The sequence below is a fragment of the Megalops cyprinoides genome, chromosome 13 (genome assembly GCF_013368585.1).
Source record: "Megalops cyprinoides isolate fMegCyp1 chromosome 13, fMegCyp1.pri, whole genome shotgun sequence".
Classification (NCBI taxonomy): Eukaryota; Metazoa; Chordata; class Actinopteri; order Elopiformes; family Megalopidae; genus Megalops; species Megalops cyprinoides.
The window spans coordinates 23,221,075-23,243,813 of NC_050595.1; the positions used below are offsets into that span (position 1 = coordinate 23,221,075).

Sequence of the window (22,739 nt, forward strand, 5' to 3'; positions counted from 1 at the left end):
ATGTATGTTTTGCGTATAGACAGTGTCCAATATGCTGACATCCTTTCAGGTGCTTTTGACTTTTTCCTTTTCACCTCTTATTAACTGCAGTGACATTTTGATATTTATCTTGGAATATCATGGTGTGCAAATGCTTCATCTGTCACCAAAGCCCCAAGAGATGATGACTCAGTCTCCACATTTGAAATCTAAAAATGACTTGAAATTGTATGTTATTTTTTGGCTTGTTGTTTATGACAGACACCCAGTTGATTTCTTAAAACTGGAGAAATGCTGGAAATGCTGAATGACATTCACTAGTATCTACTCTCCATTTCTCAGCGATAACCACTGAGTTTGTTTTTTAAGCCGTCAGTGTGGGAGAATTAGAAGAATGAGTTCTGGGGACAAATGGGTACATCATGTGTCTTTGCTTCCATATCCCTGCAAGACAAACACTGGAGTAATGTTAACCCATTTTGTGATTGTATTAGTTGGATAGATTTTGTCATAATTGTTCACCTGCAACTTTTGAAAAATATGCCACTCAGCTCTTGTGAGAAATGAATTTGCTCTGAAATTCTGAAAGCCTGATTTCACATTCTCACCTCTCTGTTCCTGAAGACCTGACTAGACTGAAAAGCTTGGTGTTCATTAAAATTATTGTAGGTAAAACTGAGTTACCCTTTAGGCCACAACCAAAACGAAAAGTACTAATCATTATTTTCATTTTTTTTCCTCTTCAAGTGATGTTCCCAGCAGTTACTGAGATATGAATCCCCTAACTTTTCTATTTTTCAAGAGTTTTAACATAATTTAATCACCTAACAAGGGGTTAACAAAAAATCCCCTGCCTTTCCTTTATGAGTTAAAATTTATTTTTTGTACATTTTAAAATTAATTTCTTTTCCGCCCCGTTTTGAGTCCCTCTGGAAAATACTCAGTGTGGGTTTCAAAGGGTTTGAGTTTGAGCTGTGTCATTTGCCAACAATATCCCGGAGTCTGTAGTGTTAGAACACAGCCAGCCTCATTCTGTCAGGGTGGGGTGGTTTCCTTGGCCAGGGCTCCCTCTGTGCACCACTCTCAACACCCTGCCACTTTTTAGGCACCTAAGGGTTGCTCAGGTGTAGTCGGGAAGATGCAGCTATGCCCCATGTGCTGCTTGCTGTCATGGTGCTCTATGGGACTCTATGTTGGTTATGTGAGTGTGTTGGAGGATTGCATTTGCTGCCTTCCAGCAGTCCTGCACAGTGAGACAAGCCTAAAGTACGATTGCCAATTCCAAACAGGGTGGGGAAAAGGAGGAAAACCATGAGGAAAAGTAAACTGCCCTTGTCTGCGACAATAATAACGGCATATGATTGCAATTTTTGTACAACAATAATTGCAAATGCCACAAAATATAATCTGATGATTCAGAACTGAGAGTGCTCAAAAGTATGACATTTGTTGAAACATCGTAAAAGGAATGTCTTCAGTGCATTCTTCTGGACAGCTCTTATTGGAACTTTTGCTTTTTGTCATGTGCCCATGTGCATTTAATTTTGACACAACTGTTTAAATTGTTTGGGAGTCATTATCCCCCAGCCCCCCACCCCCACTTGTAAAAAGGCATCATCTCCTCATTCTTAAAGTATTTTTTCTGTGACCTTTCGTACCCGAGATTGTGGATGTGTATTCTCAGCGGTAATCCGTCTCCTCTTGGCCCTCATCGCACGAGCTCTGCATCTGCCAAATGTTTGGAACATGAACTTTACTGGAAGGACCGACATTCCAGATCCGCTCGTTGGGAAGATTGCTGGTTTCTCATCACCGGGACTGCAGACACGGAAACAGACGGCAACACATGGTTCCTTGCTCTGTGTTTATGCCGAAATGACCTGTTTTCTTGAACAATTTGGGGTTTGTAATCAACACTGAGATTGCCCCGAAACATGTCTCTAGCATGGTGTGCTCTCAGGTTAATGCATGCATGCGTAGATCAACTACTTTTACATGGCATTGGTTTATTTAAAAATCAGTGCTTGTTAAAAAAATATATACTTGCATATTCTCAAAACATAAGAAGTTTACAGCTCTTTGGGGTGGATAATGTTTTCATTGGTCCCATTTAAAAGAAACATTTGCAAAAGTCATTGTAATCACGCATTCATTAAACTAAAAATAAATGTGTATTGTAAGGGACTTAGTCAAAGCTACACTGTTAGAATGGTTTAGATTATGTCCTTCAGACAGTCCTGCACATCTTGTTAAATGTGAATACCTTGGCTGAAGATTATTGTTTTTGATAACTTGCCTAACAACACACACATGGGACCGAGAGATAACAGCTGCTCTCTGATTAAACACATCTCGACTGTCAAAATGTCCCGACTCAACTGGCAACTCCAAACGTGTGCATTTGAACGTGCAGACCTATTGACGCATTTGAAGCATCTTCTTAATATCCTGGTTTATTTACCATCTTGTGAATTATGATTGGGAATCTGAGCCAGATATGAAAAACAAACTTGAACCCTTTAACCCCCTGCAGAGCACAGTCCATGCACAAGTCTTCGAAATCTGACTCTTGTTTTAGGTCAGTTCCCTCCAGGAGAAAACTGAAATAAAAAAAAACATGAAATATTTATTATTTTTTCCAGACCTTCTCCTTAAATAAAAACTTTTCAATGGACCTAATATGAATACCAAATGTATTCATATGGTGATATGGTGATACAGGTGATATGAAAATGTCTCAAATGTCTGGACACACCTGCCGACACAACATGGAAAAGATACATAACTAGCGATACAGAGATATACAGACCACACCATGAGGGCAGAGAGATTTCTTTAAAAATTTAATTCTACAGTTTAATTCTACATTCTATAGTGTGGCACACAAAATCACAGGAAGTTTGACAAATGCTTTTTCTCAGAATTGTGTGTGTGTGTGTGTGTATGTTTGCTATCATAACCCCTTTTCAGCTCTCTGACGTGTTAAGAGCCAGTAAATTTCAAAGCACATTAACACGAAGATATGCACAAATGTGTCAGTTGTGAAGTGTCAAAAATGGAAATGAACTCAGAATATTTTGTCTTGTTTATTCCCTGACTGAAAGTTGTCTCGTCAGCGTTTTCTTTCTACTTATTTCTGGCACTCATGCATCTCATTAGGATTGCTCCACCAGCCGAGCCATCAATTCCCTCCGAATTATCTGTCCCTTCTTTTCTGTTGCATTATGAACTAATTTGGTTATCGTCTCAACTTTCCATTTATGCCCTTGTTTACTGAAATTCTTGTCAATGTGCGCCTCCCTCTGGTTATAAATGGAAAGGCACACTTTAAACCTGCTGCTCTCAGGAAAATATGTTCAGCACACTGTGAAGAATAGTTGCCAATCCTGTTGGAACCGTTACCGAAAGCATTGCACTAGAAGAGCCTGACTACACATTCAAAAGCAGAAACATGACACTACAGGACATATCACCTCAGGGCAGGTGACCGAGCTTGTTCCTCTTATGACTACTTTACTGGTCAAATCCAACATAGAGAGGAGATGCAGGAGATTGGTTTACACACTGTGACAGTATGTATTGAAGGTGAAGCTGGGGTCACCTCATTCACATTTGGTCACAGAAGCAGTGATTCCTGAAGTCTGTTATCAACAGCTGAGATTTATTTATGGCTTGACTTTGTTTGAGGGTGAAAGGCAGGCGCTCAAACTAATTCCACACTCCCAATCCCTTTGTGAACCCTCAGTCACAGGCAGATAAGCTGGCGAAAAGGAGGCCGTGGTAAGGGAACGTGCCGCGCAGAATGCTAAGAGGCCCTCTGCAGTAAACGTCAAAAGGAATTAGCCCCTCTCATCTCCGGAGAGAATCGAGGGGAAGCCTAAGGTTATCTTTCCGGTGTGGCTATCTCACACGGGCAGCTGAAAGGAACTTCACTGATCGCTCGCAAAGGGGTACATGACTCAAGTGCAGAGACAGCGTGGTGAAAGGTGTGGAGAGTTACTGCACGGAAAGGTGCAGGCGAGGTTGGAGGAGATACCGGATTTACAACGGGGTCCAGGTGAATCAGGACCAACCTCAGCCCTTACAATGCCCTCCGATAACCTTCCAACCCATTGCACTGTGCTTCTGTTCTCAGCTCGTGCTCGGCTGAATTCCCCTTTCCCCTTTGTCAGCGTGCTCACCCCAGGCCAACCCCAGTCCTTTTCGGAGTAGCCGTGAGGAATCCCTGCTCTCTCACTTGCTCATTCACTCCGCTCACTCCCAAAGGGACAAGGAGACACCTGCTTCTCAGAGCAAATCTAATTACGAGGTCTGCGTAGATAAAAGGCCCAACACGGCCGGAGGATAAGAGCTGCCACGGATTTCCCCCGGGGAGGAACTGCATCGCAAATTCTCCCCGCTTCCAGCGTGAGACAACTGGGAAAAGGGGTGTCTTGAAAGTTGAGATGTCAAGTGCTACATCCTAATCGGCAATAATGTGTTGAAATTACACGAGCGTTTGCCCTGTTGGTTCTGACACACCAACGCTTTCTCCCACTCCAACCTGTACAATTCATCCTCTCTTCTCTTACATAAAAACATACAGGTCATGAGCCTTTTTTGACTGTGTGCATCTTATCTCCTCATGAATATTTCATTTCTATCTTTGTATAAGTTACCCTTGACTTCTGACCACTGGTCTACTGCTGAATTTTCTGTCCTTCAGTAATTTACTATCTTCATTGCAAGACTTAAAGCTGGAAAACAACATCTGCCATCTCCTTTATTAGCCTGTCAGTTTTAGAGTAATGGTCGCTTATAAAAACGCCCAGGCATGCTTCTACATCTGGATAAAACTCCTGAGGTATTGTCTCATGCACAGCACTCTTTGATAATGCTCCACAGGAATCTGTTATGGCTTTGTAGAAAGCAGTAATAGACAAATCCAATTTTATACAAGCCAGAGATCCTAACAGCAACCGTATGTATTAATTGTATAGAACATTATTTTCCCAGTTCATAAAAAGAAATAAAATAAAACAACATTTCAAACAAGGATGGTTGGCTACCATTTTTAGACATAAAAAGATACTGCAGAGATCCACTGAGATACTAAAGCCAAGGAACGGTGAGCTTCTAAATCACCTTTCATACAAAAAATTGGACTTTTTACTCATCGCAACTGAATTGTCTTTGAATGTTTTATGATGCCATTTGATCCTGCAGCTGGTGTCTTCATTGCTTATTTAGGATTTATCAAGAATCATCTCCAGCTCCATCCACTGCTCGCCAATTCAGCGGGGGAACATTTTCCAATATAATTTCCTCCCGACTCGCACCATCTCTAATTATAATGTTCTTCCTTCTAATGTCAGAGGAGGACAACCAGGTCTCTTTGTTGGTTTGTGGGTCTCAGTGTAGGTGTTGGGCAGAATGAGGCCATGAAATCAGCCCGCCTGTGGTTGCAGAACCAAATGACTGCAGATGAGCAATACACTGCCCTCCCGCTGAGTAAGTACCATTTTCTCCTGTTATGTTCAGTCTCGCCAATGACACAGTTCATTAAAACAAAATGCAAAAGAGACAGATCATAAATGCATGTGACCCTGCGAACACCAGGGCAAGCTGGACACATTTTTCCTCGTTGCTGCTACAACATATCTTTTTTTTTATTTTAATGAATTTCTGCCAATTAAGACACTGAGAAGCCAAAAGCAAAAGGCAAGACAGTGTTCTCAAGAAAGATTTTCACATAATCCTGTTGAAGTGATTGATTTGGGGGGGAAACACATCTGTGCAAACAGCAATGAGGAATTAAATTTTTTTCTACGCAAAATTTCTAATCTAATAAATATCCAGTATGTGGGAATTAATCCATCACATCATTGTGTACCTGTTTTCAATTTGTAATGGTCTGCCGTTGGGTGGGATGTAGAGAGAGGCACCAGGGATAAGGACAGGAAAACAAAGGGAGAAGCATCAGACAGTGGAGGAGAGGAGGAGGTCAAAGATGGAAGGCATTCAAGGAGGTAGGAGTTACCGTGCCAAAGGGGCAAAGCAGGTGGGTTTGCTATCTAGTGTAGTGGATGTCTCACCGCCCCAAATGAAAGAGATACAACTTCATTTGGTTGTGCAAGCGTTCTGCTTCTGTAAGAGACTGACAGAAAAAATCCATCATTCAGACACATTAATCTGCTTTGAGATAGGTTCAAAACTCTAGAGAGTTCAGAGAATAGCAAGGCCACTTTGTAGAATTCACCGTGGGGAAAAAGTGTTGGTGTAACATTTTCACATTGAATATTAATGGCAGAAAAAAAATCTTAAGATTTTTATCGAGGATGGTATGGTTAAATACAAAATTTATACATCAAGCAAAATGTCCCCACAGTGATTTCCTTGCTGGAAGCAATGAATTCATTTATTCTCGGCTCCCAGAAGATGACAGGAACACAAAGCATAGTCAAACTGCAGGTGGTATGGAGGCAGCGCTGGCTCTGTTTTAATGGTCAGAGACAAGCGATCCAGCTGCTGTGCTAGAGAGAACAAGAGATGAGAGAGCCTGGAGGTCAAACAGTGTGAACGACTCTCTGAAAAGACACCCCCTCCCCTTATCTCTCCTGCACCCCTGTGCAAATACATCAACCGCAGAGGAGAGAGGGACACATATCTGTTTTTGCTGTCATTGACTGGGTCTCAAACAACCATTTTCTCCTTACATCCTTTAAAAAAACAATAGGTTCAATATAATCTTGCAATTTGATGTGTGGTTGTGGACATTGGTGCATCTAATAAATTGAATAGGTAATGGGATTTATTCAATTTAACTATGCCCCCTGAAAACCTGCATGTTATTTTCTGCCTTGGCTCTTCCGACGTACCTACCTACCGTTGGGTAATATAGCAACTCTCTCTTGTGGCCCCACATCCTGAACTCGCATCCTCACCGGCCCCCTAGTGGTGGAATGAGCTACACAACACAGACCTTTGGATGGCGTGCACAGTAGGGCTGATGCCGATGCAGTACTTTACACACATTACACACGTAAATCGTATTTTGAAATACTGTAGTACATCAGATTTTATTCCTGACTTTCAACTCTTTAAATCGTTTCCAAATTATATAGGCAGGTTCACTATTTGCTTGGCAGCGCAGCAAGAAGGAAAATTATTTATTAGCCTTAGCTTTCATCCCAGCCTTGATCCGCTAAATAAACCATTTCCCCTAAACTGCGATTTTTCATTGTATTTAGCTTCTATTGTGTGACTACAGGCGGCCCGTAATCGTAATCGACCCGTAAATTTGGAGTTAAACTAATTACCTAAAGCTACTTCACGACAAAAATTACTAGCTCCATGGTTGCCCGATAGTGAACTAAAATAATGCTGTAATAATAATAAACAGGAAATAATACTATTTGCAATTAATAACAATTACTAAAATAATCAAATTAATCAACTGCTCTTATATCTATAGAAAAAAAATCAATTTCAGTATACATAACCTAGAGGTAGCTACAATACCATCATTGGCGAGTGGTAACCAAAAACTACTGTAATTGCACAAAAAAAAGCACATCCAAAACTACATAAACGCGCGACGTTTTTCGAAATGATCTCTCTTTAAACCTTCAAAGATGTTACAGGATTCTACCGTGCTCGCAGTGCATGCCGGGAAACACGCATACTTCCGGGCGGCAGCGTGCAAAAAAGCAGTCGTAAGAGTAACGACTTTGGCTTGATAGACCTTGCATCCCTGGAAATAATCAGATATCGACATGGTGAAATTATCAGCGGAGCTTATTGAGCAGGCGGCCCAGTATACGAACCCTGTTCGAGATAGAGAACTGGATCTCCGAGGTAATTCAGCTCGTTTTAATCTAGGCCTACCTCGTTAGTTAGCCAACTAGCTAGCAAGCTAGTTTTGGGGGTACCGACACTGCATTGTACTGCTAACCGGCCAGCAAGATGAGGCTAAAAGCAGCTTTCATGAAATGCGTGCCTTGCTAACTATTTAACTAACGTTCTCTCCCTTCTTTGTGCATGCTTTTAGGTTATAAAATACCTGTTCTGGAAAATCTCGGAGCAACTCTTGACCAGTTTGATACAATCGATTTCTCTGACAATGAAATCCGAAAACTGGACGGTTTCCCCTTGCTAAAGAGACTGAAAACACTTCTGATGAATAATAACAGGATATGGTAAGTAGCCGGTTAGGTAGTTAGCTGCGTATTTGACTATAATTAAAAGATGGAGAACTACAGTGGTTTCACGGATGTGCACGTAGTCACTACGGGTACACACACGCTAGCGAGCTACTTAAACAAGGAATTTTTGAATGGAGGGTATGTTAGCTTGCTGCTCAGTTAACTTGTTGATTTACCTTTCTCTGCTCTAGTCGGATAGGCGAGGGTCTTGAGCATTCCCTGCCGAGCTTGAAAGAGTTGGTACTTACCAACAACAACATCCAAGAGCTGGTAAGTTAAATGATGAACTTCGGTACTGCTACCGATGTTTCTCAGTCAGGCTGCATAATCCTGGCTCTGCAGGTTCTATCTAGACAAACACTTGAGTCCTGTTTGTGCTAGTGATGTGTCGGTCGCGAAAGAGTCGGCTCTATGAGCCGGCTCCTGTCTGAGAGCTGATTTCTCTTTTTTTTTTTGTTAATTAATAAAAGACAGCATAATAACATGATCTTTTCGCCACACTGCTCGGCCATAGGCACTCCATGCACTGACTGAATGTTAGAATTGTAACATAACATTTACGCACGAGGACCAGATGCACTGTGTTCAACTGTGTAAAACGTTCAATACACATGTGTAATAGTGTTTGATGTTTTTACATTAATGATTTATACCAAACATAATGCAAAATGATGTTATTCTGGAAATTATAAGGCTTAGTATAATTACATTGAATAATTTAAGTGATAGGCTATATGTGCACACATACCAATCATAGGTCAAAACATTGCTAAATTTGGCTGAATTATAAAAGCCAGAAGTGGTACTGAATGAAGAGCCTTTTGGGAGCCGTAAGTGCCGGCTCTTATTACTGAGCTGAGCCAAATGATCCGGCTCACTAAAAAGAGCCGGAATTCCCATCACTAGTTTGTGCGTTGCCTGTTGTGTTTACTGTGCAGGTTGAATTTTTTTCCTTTCCTCTCTCAAGGGAGACTTGGACCCCCTTGCGTCAATCAAGACATTAACCCTGCTCAGGTATCCTCCTTGACTCGTGCATAATTATTCTCTCCTCTGCCTTTTTCACATGTAACTTGTGCTTATTTTTGTCTCTTTGCAGCCTTTTAAGGAACCCTGTCACGAACAAGAGACATTACAGGCTTTATGTGATCAACAAAATTCCTCAAATACGAGTGCTTGATTTTCAGAAGGTGAAATTAAAGGTAAATACAGACTTGTAAGGACAGTGCATATTAAGGAGAATTCAATACATGGGATTTCTTAACTGTTTTGTTTACTAAACTGAAGTAAGCCTTGAGTTTCCTTTCAGTAGAGCCTAGATTGCTAGATTGCAGCACTGACACCATAGCTGTATTTTAAAGGAGACATTCAGTACTAGCCGTTGGGGCTTTAGGTGGGCTTTTTTTCTGAGGTTTGGAAACAAATTATTCATTATGCATATTTGATTTGCCTCTTCATTTAACATGGAAAATAGTTTAGAATCAGATCAGTCACACTGGACATGCATACGATACACCTGTGGGGTCTCAACTGAAAGTCTCGCTGCGTTGGAAACCTTTTGCTTTAACTGTCTGTATCGCCATAGGAGCGCCAGGAGGCGGAGAAAATGTTCAAAGGCAAACGAGGTGCACAGCTTGCAAAGGATATTGCCAAGCGAACAAAAACGTAAGATGAAAGCGCTTGATTGAGCACAGACCTTCAGAAACACTGCAATCTGGCCCGTGGGGGTTGAGCTCACTCCACTATCCTCAAAACCGGAGCAGCATGTAAATGGAAAAAATAAAAGATGAATGCTGTGAATTGATTTGAATTTCAAGCACTTTTGGTCAAATCAAATCTCATTGGGGAAATAAATGATCCAAAAAACCTGCTTCAGTGTTTCGAAGGTAGAGCTGTTTCAAGGAGTATGATGTATCAGTATATTGACAAAGATGAGATACTACACTGATGGTTCTGACGTTGCGTTAAAGGGTTGGAGAGGCGATGCCGTCGTAGGCTCAGTGTGTGACGTCCTGTTTATATTTCAGGTTCACCCCTGGTGCCACACTGCAGGCTGAGAAGAAGAAAGCTGGGCCTTCCCCGGCAGATGTTGAAGCCATTAAGGTGCATGTCTTGATTCATATCTTGCGCAGCCAACAAGCATTCCTCCCTACAGTGCTATAGTAATTCTTGTATAAAATGTGTGCCCTGACATGTCCAAGTTCCTTCAGTGTCCATTCTGATGTGAAAATGTTTTCTCTTCCACTCTCTTCAGAATGCCATTGCTAATGCCACATCCCTGGCAGAGGTGGAGAGGTTGAAAGGTCTGCTGCAGGCTGGTCAAATTCCAGGGAGAGATATTAAGCAAGGTATGTGGGAGTCTTTGATTGATTTGGTTTTACTCACACAGCGCCTAAATAAAGTTTAAAGTTCATCTTTCCGTTCCTAATTTGATCACATGCAACACAGTATAATTGCAGCTGTTGCTCCTGACATCAGTCTTCCTGAAAGAGGGTAATGAGAACAATGGCTTGTACTGTGTAGTATGCTTATAGCTATTACCTTGTGAGTATGACATGGAAGCATGGCTGTCTACTAGCAGTAGGTGCACGGCAGACATCAAAACTGAAAATCCCAGTCTGTTTTTTGAAAACGGTTTAAGCATTATATGATATTTCTCAGCAACATTTTTAAGAATGGATACCTAATCCTGCTTTTAATGAGTGTGTTCATCTTGAGAGCGGAAAAACAAATTGGCAGACTTGGCACTAGTGCAGTTCTCACGGTAGCCTGAAATGCAGATGGATTCTGTAGTATTTGTACACATAACCAAACACACTAGCACTGAAGGCTGTTTGTTACAGTCATTGTTGAGCCATGATAGACTTGTGCCAAATGTGGAATGTGTCAGCCCGTTTGCTATCCAGTCCAGTTCCTTGTAGCCCAGTACTGGTAACGTACAGTACCACATTAGGGGGTGCCCAGTTCTCAAGTGGCAATTGCGTTTTAGGCCCTTCGGGTGTGGAGGAGGAGGAGGAGGAAGAGGAGGAAAACGAAGAGGAGGTTGCTCAGGCTGAAACGGTAGTCCACATGGAGGAAGAAGCTGCAGGTGGAGAGATGGAGGATGGAAGGGAGGAGGAAGAGGAAGAGGAGGAAGAACGTGGAGAGGAGGAGGATGAGGAAGAGGAGGATGACGAGGAGGAAGACGAAGAGGAGGAAATGGAAGATGCTCCCGTCAATGGGTCTGCATAGATGCAAAAATCATTGAGCCCTAATTTCAGTTTGTGCTTTTTTTTTTTTGTCTGGTTGTGCACAGCATGTTATGTTGAATTGTAAAATAACTTTAAAGACATTAAACATTTTTGTAAATAAACAAGATTTACACCTATTTTTTATTTTGGCTTGTGCATAATGTGAAGTAAATCTTTTGGCTTGAGAAATCAAAACTTGATCAGTGACTAACTGGCAGCAGCTGTCGTCATTGATATAGTTTGCTTGATGTTCCTTGTTAAAGCCTTAATACAGCAATAGTCCAGTAATTTTGTTAAGCTTGAACATTATCATGCTTGTTTAGCAGTGGCAGGGTTTAATGCTCCCTTATTTGATATTTGAAAACATTTTTGTTATGACACCTGTAAGTGTACAGAGGTAATTTTTATTTTTGTTAACTGAAATGCATTTACCAAGGGGGTTACAAGGTACTAGTGGTTATCATCCAGCAAATGTGTATGGAGCATATAGGTAGTATTTAGTTATGAGTTCCTGTAAAAGTCTGTATCTGAGCAGTTCTCATTAATGCCATCATTGTGTTTATTTGGGAGACACTAGACTTGATGTAAGTGAACACTTCAGTGGGTGTTGATTCACTCTGTTGAGCCTAATCACCCCCTGTTGGACATAACCAGTTGAAATACTCAATTTTAAGTGGAGAAGTGGGGTTACATATGATTTGTTAATCTATTTCAAAGATAAATGGATTGACCAAAATGAAGTAACGCTGGGTGTTTCACTGCTTGTCTGGCTGAATTTGTGAGTCTCTCTCTGTTAGATATTTTATATGGACTGTTAGTATAACCTTTTGCTGAAGTGTTTGACTGGTTTAAAGTGTGCTCAGTGGAAAAACTGCCAGTCAGGGTCTGTTAATAAAAGGCTAATTAAAAGCACAGAGGAAACGAGGCTTTTTCCAGATGTACAGTACAGAGGTTGTGGCTTACGAGCAGCCTTTCCAAAACCACCCACATTCTCAATGTGCAGCGTCTGCAAGATTGGTGGATGTTGTTTGTATCCAAAGCCTTTGTGAAGGTTGAAGTTCACAGTATGGTGTGTATTATACGGTTTAATCTAACGGATCAAACACATTGATGTGAAAGAGGACGGTCCTCATCTAGTGGAGACAGTGCAAGAGGTACATTGCTGCAGACCTTTTACCTTCCTTATGAGCTGGCCGAAGGTTGATTAAATTTGAAATTAAATTCAAACGAATCATCTGATTATACCCAGGTATTAATACAATGCAGTATATTAAAGTCTTATCTCCTGTCAGATGTTTCTTGATTTTCATCTAAGTGTGAATTTTTAAATTCTTATTTGCTGTAATTATAAACCACCTGCTGATTATGCAGGATCATATAGAAGCTATTGAAGATAAAAGTTGTATGACCAACTAAGATGGCTTTATTACTGCCACTTTGAGTGGTTGTACAGTAGTTGTAGATTTGTGCAGTTGAGATCCTGATACACCTTCATTGCATGTCATTTTACAAATACATAGACCTTCGTCATACTTTTAAATCCAATATAGATGGTCTTATTGGGAAGGTAAGGTGAATGTTACATGAGTTCAGTTATAAAGAAGTCTTGTTTGTTGTTAGATTATATCGACATGTATATCCATTTGGCTTCCTGAGCATAATGGTATTTATATAGTTTGCCACAGAATTTGACATTTTGCTATGTATTCCACCTATCACCATGCTGTTTAGTTTTGAAAAGAGGGTAGAATTAACTTCAATACCTGTTCATTCAATCTGGTGTCATATTTTTAAGAGGCTGTTTTCTGGGGAAACTAAACAATGCACTCCTTCCTCCCTCCATTTTGGCTGTTGCCAACCTTATTTTAATTATTGGGTACTTTTTAAAATCCTCACACTGCATGGAGGAGAGAGGTTTTTTACTGTGCACTGTATTCTGTGAATTGCCTGCAAAAATGACACTTTTTGATATGCTTTTACCAATTTCCCAGAGACACGCTATATGAATAATGTGCCTTTTGTAAAGAAAGAAATCCTTCATCCAAGTCCCGGATTGCGGTCTACACTTTTTGCTTCTTTTGTGCATGTGTTCGACATTAGAATCTGGATGATACCCCTCTGTTTAGGTTGCCATCCAATAAAAGTTAAAGCTATATTGTCTGATAGTGGATATGACAAGTTATGTTCTATCCTACACTTGTTCTGAAGACTGCTTAACTATGTGATGATTGTATATTGCTGTTTAAGTAAAGCTTCATCGAGGAATTAGCACTGAAAATGGTGTAAAATGCTCATTTTGTGTCTACACAGGATCGTATTGTATACAAATTGAGAGGGTTTGGCAAAGAAAAGTTACTTTTCTGAAGTTTTTGACATATGTTACAACTTACTTAAATCTGGAATTAAGATGGTCGAGCAATAAAGCACGGATGCATACACTGAGAGGATTAAGATGTCACTCGATGAGGTCAGACAACCTGGCCTTTTCCCACATAAGTATAGGCGTATATTGTGACGTAGCGCACAGAAACCATGAACTTTCCAAGTGCTTTTCTAATATGATCCACGAGATGGCGACAGTATGTCAGCAATAAGCATACTTTTCATCGTTCAGCCACTCCACGCAGTTTGGAAAGTTGGGTCATTATTCCCCTGTGATCCCAACACGCAGAAACACATTTTTAAGTTTTTAACTGTTTGCAAACCTGGTACGTTTTAACCATTTTGCAATTTAACTCTAGCTGATAGTTTGTACCTGGAAAGTATACAACAAAAGAGTGGAATTATCCTGCTGCTGACCCCTTTTCAAATGACTGAAAACAGAATATGGATATGGGCATCCATTGTCAATGAAACAGTGCGGGGGGGAAGCATTTACTTTGGAAAACTATTATTCACAAAGCGATGTGATGGTAGCTCAACTCTTTCCACAAAATCGAAAAATGAAATGAGAAATCTAACTGCAAAAAGTAGCCCCGAGCGTTATTGGTAGCCATTTATCGTTTTAGTATTTTAAACGTGGATATTAATTCATATATTATATTTTATGTGTGGATGTTCCTCACCACCGTTATCTGGTGCACAAACTACATGAAACGTCTTTGGTCCTATGAAAAAAAAGAAAAATCAGTGTCGCACACACGTAATCACACTCTGTCGCCAATCAGAGTTGCGCTACGGTGACTCAATTAGGTCAAACTATACAGTTTAAGCCGCGTTGGTGAAAGGCTTTTGGACATTCACACAACGGCGCGGTGGACGGGAGAATGGAGGACCTTCTCTTTGCGCAAAGAAACCTCGGAATCAGATAAAGATTTTCTTTTCTTTGACTAGAAACGACTGTGCTGCTTAATGATTAGAGGCGTAACATGATGAGGACGGTTTAGGTGGCGGGTTTATGGAGACGGCTCCGATGCTACGTATGCAGCAGACCCTCGGTGGGACCAACAGCAGCCGGAGAGAGAAGCTTTTCTATCATGAGAGAGTGTGAGCCAAGCTTTCTGGAGGGTGCCACAATCTAGCCGACAAGGTTGCCGAAAGACACGCTCTGTGCAGCGAGGAAAACGCGGAGGAACAGTGCAGAGTTGGTTAAGTTTTAGGGAATGGCAGGAAGAAGCCGAAGAGCATGGTTCAGTGTTCTGTTGGGACTGGTTGTCGGGTTTACTCTGGCTTCCAGACTTATTTTGCCCAGGGCCACGGAGTTGAAGAAAGCTGGTCAGAAGCGCAAGGCAAGCACCGGTGGCTGCGGGTTGCACGGTCTAAGAAAAGACGGCGGCGCGCTGGTGTGGCAACCGCAAGATAACGGATTATTGTCAACTGTGAAGCCGGTCCCCCGGTCCAGTAGTTTCCTTTTCGTCGGCGTTATGACCGCTCAGAAGTATCTGAACAACCGTGCCGTGGCTGCTTACAGGTACGTTGAGAAGGCATGATCTCGATGTCTCGGCTTTGGTCCTAGGTCTGATAGCGTTAGTTTCAAGGTGTAATTTCCGATCAAATGCGTCGGCTGCTCATTAGGAGATAACCTGAATTGCTTCTATTACAGATCAAGGTTGTGTAGCTGTGGTAGGCGTTATACTTGAGCCTTTATTTAATTTTTAGCTAGCAAGCATGATAGCCATCTCTCTAGCGAATTGGCTAACTACTGGACGATACGTAACAAAGAAGTCATGGGCGAATTGTAGATTTAAGGTTTCTTTGTCTCAGTGTAGCCACGATGTGTCAAAAAAGATGAAAGAAAGAAACTGCCATCAGAGGAGTCGTAGGCCTAACAGTTATTCTGTTGAACAAATGAATTGGTTCAGTGGCAGTTCTTTACTTCTAAAATATAGACATTCATCCTGCACTTAAGAGCATGTTTGAGTTGCAGTACAGTTAAGGTGGTTTTTAATTCACTGTACTTGCCGAAGTGCCTAGCTAGCTAGCTAGGTATAGATGCAATTTACTCATGATACTGGTGGATAATTGTAAAAGTCAAAGATGTGCAAATTCTCCAGAGTGCAGTCAATTTCAACCACACAATATATTGTTTTTTTTTTTTTTTTTTACAAAATCAAATCTGAGTTATTGCCGCACCAGTTTTTTATTTTTGTGAAGAGGAAAAGCTCTCAACTACTTTTCACCCTGTAGTTTTCATGATTGTAAAGACATTTTCAAAACGATGCATACACGAGAGAAAAATGCCTATTTGAAGGAGTGCTGAAGTATATCAGTTCTTCTGTTTTGGAACTGTCAATTACATTTTTTTGCTGATGTTTATGTCATTGTCCACTCTATTTCTGACAGCTGGCTGGTGTGGTGTCTGTTAAGTTTTCCAACTGTCTGGCCTTTATTCTACAAATGCCAAATCACAAAATATTAGTTTGGTGTTAAGATTTTTTTCTAAAAAACACCTTAGTACCTGTAATCCTGCGCTTGGCATTTTATCATTTATCTCCTTGGCCTTGAAACACTATAAAAACAGTTTTTGGTGTCATATTTCGTCTGCATCACTGTTAATCATACTGCTACTCTTTGCCAGATTATCGGCTGTAAAGCATCACCAAGACATGTTGTTTTGATTCAGGCCTTTGGCAATCACGAAAAGGTTCCCCTCTCTAAAGCGAATGCAAGGAATGTAAACAAAGGGGACAAATTCAAATAATTTTCCCTTCAATGGCAGATGGAGCGCTGTTATGACGCTGCATTCGCTGAAGTATGCAAGAAAAATGCCACACCCCTTAGCAAAGCAGCTGGCTATCCTTCAGTCTAGACCACCATTCCAAGGGCAGCCAGGGACTATGGCCTTTAAAACCAAAACAGAGTTTTCTCCTGTCTGTTTGCTATATGTTACGTAAGAGCAGTGCCCACTCAGACTTTTAATTGTGTTCCCATTCCTACACAAGTTACATGTAGGTATGGACAAATAATGCTGGCGGTTGTGTAACAGATCGCTGATGGCATGTGCTGGGGTCTTTGCCAGGGGCGCCAGTGTGGAGATTCAATCATGCAAAGTCAAAGGGTGCTTTTTAGGATATGCTGATGTCTTCCTCCTGAAGACCATGCTGGTTATTCATTAAATAACATTGAGACCTAGGTAGGTTGTTCCTTCCTGTTTCCAAAGAGCAAATCCTGCCCAATAGGGTGACAGGAAGTTCAATTATTATTCAGTTATGAAAGCAGGAATGGTTGCCATATTTGAATTGACAGCGCTATTAACCTGACATGACTCTGACCCAGCCCAACGGCGTGAGCTTTAAAAGAGCGTCTGATGAAATTTTGGTTTGGACTGCGAGGAAGGCGTGTGCACAGAACAGTGCCATCTTTTCAAGCAGGCGGTCATGTGGGAGGTTAGATAGATATCAGAGAAAGAGAGCGCGAGAGAGAGAGAGAAATGGCAAGAACATCTGCAGACATACAGGCAATATTGTATTTACATGAAAAACATCAACAGCATGCTGTTCATATCTGATTTGATTTAATCATCCCCCAACCCCCCCCCCCCCCCCCCCCATCTCGAATTACTGAAATGATGGCAAATAAAAAAAAAAAGGAAATAACACTTGTTTGTGACTCTTCGATTTTGCAAGATTGTTCTCCAAGTTCCCCAAGTTCTTGTCTTTTTCGCCTCATGAACATTCATGTGAAACTCTGCTTGAAATCCCCTTTTTCAAATAGGCTGCATGTATACCCCGTGTTTACCAGTCAGATTGTATTTAACCTTTGTTGTTACCTCACAGCTGGGACAGAGCTCATCTATAAATGAAATCTTTCATCAAGATAGAGATTTTTTTTCCATTAAGATAAATATAAATTCCTCTGCTGCACAGAATGTACAGTTTAGCCTTTGTGCATCCTTATTTATGTCTGTGGGCAGCTGCAGTGAAGAAACCCTCCCTCAAACTCGCATGTTATTCCTGTACCTTAATATCAGTTTGAGTTTATTGCTGATGCCATTTGCGAGGAATGCCATTCACATTCACTGCTTTTCCTTGAGTGAAGTGGTCTGAATTCTTTTCATTTTATTTGCTGATACTGGGTGACCTTGATAGCTAGTTTACAGATTCTTTTACGCAGGTGATGTTCACTGAAACAGTTTGGGTTAAGTATCATTCCCGAGTGTACAATGTCCCTCTTGGGAATATAACCTGGGTTACAGGCCCAGCTTCCTGCATAGCGCTCCACATTTCAGCACCACTCACTGGCCTCCTCTGTGTGGTCTTTATGCAGGACTTGGGCCCAGACCATCCCGGGCAAGGTGGAGTTCTTCTCCAGCGAGGGCTCGGACACCTCCATCCCCATCCCCATCGTGCCGCTGAAGAACGTGGACGACTCGTACCCGCCGCAGAAGAAGTCCTTCATGATGCTCAAGTACATGCACGACCACTACCTGGACCACTACGAGTGGTTCATGCGCGCCGACGACGACGTCTACATCAAGAGCGAGCGGCTGGAGAGCTTTCTGCGCAGCCTGAACAGCAGCGAGGCCATCTTCCTGGGCCAGACGGGCATGGGCGCGCGCGACGAGCTGGGCAAGCTGGCGCTGGAGCCCGGCGAGAACTTCTGCATGGGTGGGCCCGGCGTCATCATGAGCCGGGAGGTGCTGCGGCGCATGGTGCCCCACATCCGCCAGTGCCTGCAGGAGATGTACACCACCCACGAGGACGTGGAGGTGGGCCGCTGCGTGCGCAGGTTCGCCGGCGTGCAGTGCGTCTGGTCCTATGAGGTAAGGGACGGTGGGGTGGGGGGGGGGAGGGGAATCTTTCGGAGGGGTCGGATTGGGACACGCCTCTGGACCGCGCCGCTTTAAAGTGCTTTGAGCCGCTGACGCCGGCTTTTTCGGCCCAGCTTTGAACCTTCTAAACCCTCTAAGATGACCTCGCGGGCCCCCTCCTTTGAAGAATATTTCGGCTCGAAAGTAAAGAGATGTGTCTGCGGTCAAGTATCATTTGATCATTATTCACTCAACTCTTCCGTGAGATGGAAGCGGTTGCTGGAGTGTGGACGACTTGTCCCTTCAGAGATTCAAATCCTGAATTTACCAAAACGAATTCAGGCTTAAGTGGTGAAATAAAATGATAGACTCCAGCAGTGGTAAATTTTCATTCCTACACCATGATCATGTTTAATGAAGCCTTTTTGAAGGTGTACTTGTCATTGGAGGGTTTTAATTTTGCCCCACCCTCCTGAACTTGCACTTAGGTGTCTGTAAAGTTGTATGAAAATAACAGTGCGCTGTTGTCATAGCACAGTTGAAATGCAAGATGCAGATGCAAAAGTATGTGTTGCCCAAATGTGAGCAGTGCAGTAAGTAGGGGAAACAAGGCTTTTGACCTTGGGGGGGAAAAAAGTCCCACCTACGCTCACTTGAGGTCACGAAAAGCTCTGAAGTCAACTGAATGGTCATAGTGCAGCCATTTAAATAGGAACATGAGACCTGAGGTTTTTCCACTGTTGCCATCTAGCCTGCAGCTTTCTAATGCATTGTTCTAAAAGCAGCCCCTTTAGTGCTTTTTGGGTACGTAATTTGGGACATTGAAAATTGTAGCTTGTACTTGTTGGTGAAAAAAAGAAAAGTGACAGCTTTTTTCATCCGAAGGCTTTTGTTTCATGTTCCGCTTTGAATCGCCTCCAGGCTTTCATGTTAGTTCGAGACCGGCAAGGAGAGGAAGAAAGACCGTGGAATTCCAGTCTGACTGTCCATCAGTTAATGGCTTTGTCTCTGAAGTGCTTCAGCGTGTCTTGGACTTCTATATGCAGTCAAACACTTCAGCGACCAGCATTTTTAACCTTCTTGCTGTGTGTCCGCCGAGTTCAGGATGACATGCTCAAAGAGGCCGGTTATTTTACCTTTATCCCTTTGAATATTGCAGATTGGCGATGCTGGCCTCTGATTGACTGCATTTTTGATTCAGGTCTGCGGTTGGTCTGCACCAGGCAGACACTGTATTTAGAGGGGCTCTGTGTGGGCAGCAGGGTGTGACTGAGGGTTTCGCTTTTTTTTCCCACACATAAAAACTACGGTCATTTACAACCAATGCGCAAACTACCAGCTAATGCTTAACAGCACATTTCCAATCCTTTAGTGTGCTTCCGAATGGCCCCCTGGCAATTGTTTGCTCTGAGGAAGCTGTGATAGGTCCTTTGCTAAAGTGCACGGTTCGGTTTATGCATAAAAACTGATACAAATGGGGCCATTTCATTTTGTGGCCTTGTTTAGCAGGAGTTATAGTTTTCCCTTCACCACGTGTAGACGAAATCATTTTACTTTAGAAATTCTAATGCCACATTTGTTTTTAGGCTCATAAATTGGCAAAATGCTGTGTAAAGGGAGGACATCAAAGCCAGCAGTAAATGTGGTTTTAGTGGGGAGAGCTGAGCAGAAGTGGTACTCCTACCCTTTATTATAGACTACTTTATAAAACCACCCTCGTGACTCAAGTCTCCGCGAGCTTTAATTTGCATTGATGTAAGTTTTAATTACAGCAGAGGGGAGTTCATCATAGATGACTAAAACAAAGGAGCCTCCACTTACGTCGGTGAGTTCTGCCTGCAGGCTTCGGCTTTGAGTGTGGCATGTTTTTTTTGTCTCCCGAAGTGGTGGAAGGCTTAGGACGATGAACTTTGTGCAGTGAGGAATTAAATGGGGGGAAAAACATCCTTGAAGTCAGCCCATTGGCAATGTTGACAATTAAATGCAACTTGTCATGGTTATGTGGAGTTATGATGTGTCATTACAGGGAAGGTGGGACCCTGACAGAGTACCACAGATGTTGTATTTATTATGCCCAGATATTCAACTCTGGTGTTCTTCTTTGTCCTCCTTCTTAGAGGTTCTGCTTGGTAACCAGAGGTTCTGGTTCTGTTGGGGTTCCTTTGTGGGCTGTGGATGTTCCATTTTAGACCAAGCCCTGTTCAAGAATAACAATAACAGGCCAGCAAATCATAACACGTCAACAACGGCAGAGACAGAACAGTTCAATGTGAAGCAGACAGAACTGATTATCTGGTCATAATAAATAGAATGTCTGTATAGGGAATGGCTGCACATTGTCCATGTGGCTGACCTCAGGATGAGCTAAGGTCTGCGACTTCGTCACGTTTACATATATGAAGAGACACCATGTTTACCCCTGGAAGACTGCTGACGAAAGGCTCTGCTCTGAAACAGGGAGGCAGTAAATCTGTGTCTGAGGTTGGAGAGGCTGGAGCGATATGACTCTGGTGACGGGCCACAGATGAGACCGGCGGAGGGATCCCAGCGCTGATATAAATTACACAGGAGTGGCCCCGCCGAGCGGAGAGAGACTTTTATGCCTCTCAAGGACGTTGGCGGCTCTTTCCCCGCTGCCGCGGTGCTGCGATAACCCGGCTCCCATGATGCGCGCCCGTGTTATCTTGGCGGTGCAGCGGAAAAAATTCGCCGCGGGTGCGTCCCCCTCCAAGAACGGCAGCAGACCGTCACCAGCTGAGGCCTGCTTTCTCTGCATTGGCTGTCTAGATGCCGAGAGAGATTATCTGTTGCGTATGGGTTAGTTTTTTTTCACCAAACACCCCAGATTTGTGTGGGCCTTCAGCCGCAGAGCTGTCCTTTCCTTTCGGCCGCTCTGCTGACTGCTAGGTTGGCAGTAGTTAAACTGCCGGCATCCTGTTGAGAATGTTGTAGAAAATCGATATTTCCTTGCCGCCATCACTCTAACACAGACACGCTCTCATTGTGATGTATGGTTATTGAGGTGAAAGCTGGCATATAGATGTTTGCTGAATTACAAGCGACTCCTGGGTGTACTTGTTATTTACTTTTTTAACAGCAAAGATGGCATTTACATGGAAGACTTTCTCCTCCAACATTCAAAAACAAAATTTAGCATGTTTTATGTTTTGGTTGCTTACACAACGCTGAAGAAAAACATGCATCAGTTCATTACCAAAAGTAAAAGTTGAAGTATATTGTGATAAAGCTGGATCTGGGCCTAAGGAAATATCCTTTTAATGCTCTCAGAATTAAAATACTGACACTGACTGTTTGATATTAATGCCCATTCATACAAAGCTCTGGCCTGCGACTAGGCCCAGACACATTATGCAGCAACCATGACAACCAGAGTTCGGAAAGACAGTCTTGGATTGTTTTCCCTTAAGATCCCTCTTCCTTCCACTGAAAACCATCTTCCAAACCGTGGCTGGCAAACTTTATTCAGAAGCAGGGGGCAAACAGGCAGCTCATCTCTGGCAGGTCACATGCCAGGACAGTACTGTCTCACGCACGGCTCTGAGCTCCTGTGTGTGAATCCATTCGCCCCCCTCAGAAGGAAAGGGTCTGTGGTGTCTTTTCTCCCTTATCGGTTTGGCACACTCGCACTCAGGAAGATGAAAGCGCTCCTCCTGTGGGCTCCGCGAGGCCGGTCCGTAAGCGGCTCGCACATCACCCGCGAGAGCCTGCACCTCGGTGCGCCCGAAGCATGTCTTCACCGAGCGCGTGGCGGAGGTGGAGAAAACCAGATGTCACCAACCACTCCCTGTTTGAGTCAGAGCTGATTGCTGTGGATCTCTCTGCTCTCCCACTGAAAGTCTGAGGGGAAGCCACCAGCTCCCCTCCTGCATTAATGCATAAAGGTCTGTCTGCCATCTTGCCACGTTTCACGGGTCGCCCCGAATCGGATCTGGATGGAAAGGCAGAGGCGGCTCATTGAGATATCATTGTGGGCCGAGTTCTTTTATTTCCTCCATCAATGGGCCTGGACAGTTTAATGTGGCACTGTAATTCTTTCCCATCACTGGTCAGAAATATATCCTGATAACGTGCTTTTTTTTTTTTTTTTTTGGCCCAGCCAAACTAACAGGAAGTGTTCAGCCCCCGTCTTCCTGCTGTCAG

At 42.7% G+C, this 22,739-nt stretch overlaps 2 protein-coding genes across 2 annotated transcripts in view; both read left to right on the forward strand.

The window, feature by feature from the left end:
* The first annotated feature begins 7,640 nt into the window (after positions 1-7,640).
* snrpa1 (small nuclear ribonucleoprotein polypeptide A') lies at positions 7,641-12,633 on the forward strand. The gene is made up of 9 exons (XM_036543800.1): positions 7,641-7,815; positions 8,009-8,156; positions 8,354-8,432; positions 9,130-9,176; positions 9,259-9,361; positions 9,745-9,824; positions 10,187-10,262; positions 10,414-10,507; positions 11,149-12,633. Exons 1-9 carry the CDS (start codon positions 7,734-7,736, stop codon positions 11,388-11,390), a joined length of 951 nt encoding a protein of 316 aa, XP_036399693.1. The 5' UTR covers positions 7,641-7,733; the 3' UTR covers positions 11,391-12,633.
* A 2,011-nt stretch (positions 12,634-14,644) lies between these two features.
* Positions 14,645-22,739, forward strand: part of chsy1 (chondroitin sulfate synthase 1) — a 49,002-nt gene continuing 40,907 nt past the window's right edge. Inside the window, exons 1-2 of the mRNA XM_036544021.1 lie at positions 14,645-15,299; positions 18,095-18,590. Coding sequence (XP_036399914.1) covers positions 14,992-15,299; positions 18,095-18,590 — 804 coding nt within the window. The 5' untranslated portion in view covers positions 14,645-14,991. The remainder of the gene's footprint in view (positions 15,300-18,094; positions 18,591-22,739) is intronic.

What these genes read in the sequence shown, in the direction of transcription:
- snrpa1 (XM_036543800.1), top strand. Translation starts at nt 7,734, where the DNA reads ATGGTGAAATTATCAGCGGAGCTTATTGAGCAGGCGGCCCAGTATACG. An exon ending in ATGAATAATAACAGGATATG is followed by an intron (nt 8,157 to 8,353) that starts GTAAGTAGCCGG and finishes TCTCTGCTCTAG; the next exon opens with TCGGATAGGCGAGGGTCTTG. An exon ending in TTCAGAAGGTGAAATTAAAG is followed by an intron (nt 9,362 to 9,744) that starts GTAAATACAGAC and finishes GTATCGCCATAG; the next exon opens with GAGCGCCAGGAGGCGGAGAA.